Source organism: Hylaeus volcanicus, chromosome 3 (assembly GCF_026283585.1).
Source record: "Hylaeus volcanicus isolate JK05 chromosome 3, UHH_iyHylVolc1.0_haploid, whole genome shotgun sequence".
Taxonomy (NCBI): domain Eukaryota; kingdom Metazoa; phylum Arthropoda; class Insecta; order Hymenoptera; family Colletidae; genus Hylaeus; species Hylaeus volcanicus.
In genome coordinates, this window is record NC_071978.1 from 1,803,038 (window position 1) to 1,805,091 (window position 2,054).

Here is a 2,054-nt window from a genome sequence, read left to right on the forward strand (position 1 = left end):
TGGGAACACCGCGTGTTGTTGGCACACTTTTTTCTTTTGTCCCTTTACCTTTTGGGTTCATTTTTATACTTTTATTGCAGGCATATTTCCATATTTCGCTACCTAAGGAACTTCTAGATTCACTTTCTGTATTATAAAATATAATGAACTGTAAATGGGAGGAATTTTCATCGCGTTTCTCGTGATCCATCCTACTGTGCATTGGTACATATCTCTGTTACTAACCTGTGTCTTTACCAGCTGCTTGTGCCCACGATACGATCGATTCCACGTGATTGTCGGTATCCAAGCTCGCGGTGCAGTTACCCAGCGATACGTTTGCGTCAACGCCAACCACTTCGTAATTCGTTTTCACGCCACTGAACAGTGCTGTTGCCGTCGACGCCGAGTCTGGCACTTGTTTGTTGACGTTGTACGTCTGGTGCATTGAACGCAAACGATATACACAAATTAGCAACGATTTCGTAAAAAAATTGTGTTTTAATTGATAATAGTGTTTAAACCTTAAGAATTCCTATGTGTGGGAATTTTTCCCAGGCCAGATGACTTGTTTCGCCGTCACGGTAAATCCTGCTGGCGGTTATGGTGTCAGGACTCATGCCATCACCCACGAAGACGATCACATTCTTTGCTCTCTTTGTGTTCCATTTGTACGACAGAGCTTCTTTCAATTCCTTCTTTGATAAGTCATGCCAATGATTACTGTCTGCGTAACGAGGAATTAAATATATATGCGTTAACAGTTACACGAAAATTTTGATTACTGTGTAACCTGGTGCTTTCGTTCATGGTAATATATTCATGTATATGCGAAGACGAATGGCTATGACAAGCTTTGAATAGTGATAACAAACTACCACAGATATGTAAATGATCGAGATAAAATTCGTAGCCAAGGTTGAATGCCATGCGTTTCGACGGGAAAACAGTATTCTAATTAGTTCCCTGAAAGATGATGAAATTTACATCTTTGTAAGTACTTTATGAGATTGGTAAAGAACATTGGATTAAAGGAATTGGTGGAAGTATCGAAATGCAAACAACGCCGAGACTACGTTATCGTCGGAGGACGATGACAGTTTCGCTGGCGATTGCAGAGGGCCTCTGACGATTACATGATATGTATAGGTCTATTAAATCAATATACCTTCTATGATCGTTGCACTAGCAGTTCCTATTAGCAGAATGGCGAAGTATGACATGAAAAAACCCATTTTTAATCTATTCTTCAAGACTGTTCTTGAACCTTCTCGTCGGTCACGTCACAAATGGATGTTAACAACGGCATACGCTCGACACGACTGAAGGACTGAACGTTTAAAAGGAACAACGGGACTCTGTTCGGCTCACCAGCGATAGCTCATGACGCTCTCTATTGCAAGGCAGATAACACCACGTTGGTAATGAAGAACTCTGTCCTTGGCGTGGTAGCATCAAATGGAATGTCAAGCAGATTGCTTATTCTTACGGGCTGGGACACTACTACGAGTTTATACATATATTTTCTGAGGAGACATCGTACTTCTATCACATCACTTCGATGTCCTCTCTGAAAAGACATCAAAGTTTATTAGTGGTTACAGGGAATCAACTTATTTCAGCACAACTTTTTGAATAATGCATAATTCCCATTTCGGTTGAAATGGCACAAGAAATCAAATTAAAATATGGTACAATTATTAAGGTATACAGGGTGTCCCAGAACTCTCCTAAGAACTTGAAAGGGGGGAGGGGTAACTGACACGATTCTGAACGTGATTACTCACTGTGCGAATACATTATAAATAATTTATGACGAAATATTTTGTCGGAAATGAAAATTTGGTTTAAACATGATATTTTGCTTATTCTTTCGATTAAAGACTAAATTATACCTTATACTAATTAAATCTTTATTGTGGTTTAATTTCGGACCGATCCATAGTTGTCCTGATCATCGCGAAACATCTAATGGAAATCGACCGTAGCATCTCAACAAATTAACTTAATAATTTTTATGAAAGAAAATATAAATGTATACGCAAAGATGTACTTAAAGATCTCTTTGCTGTGAA

At 38.9% G+C, this 2,054-nt stretch overlaps 1 protein-coding gene across 1 annotated transcript in view; it reads right to left on the reverse strand.

Annotated features, from left to right (window-relative positions):
- Positions 1-1,332, reverse strand: part of LOC128874329 (alkaline phosphatase-like) — a 4,255-nt gene extending 2,923 nt beyond the window's left edge. The window contains exons 1-3 of the mRNA XM_054118975.1: positions 1,148-1,332; positions 504-706; positions 226-418 (exon numbers count right to left, since the gene is read on the reverse strand). Of these exons, the coding sequence (XP_053974950.1) occupies positions 226-418; positions 504-706; positions 1,148-1,214 (463 nt within the window). The 5' untranslated portion in view covers positions 1,215-1,332. The remainder of the gene's footprint in view (positions 1-225; positions 419-503; positions 707-1,147) is intronic.
- Between the last annotated feature and the right edge of the window lie 722 nt (positions 1,333-2,054).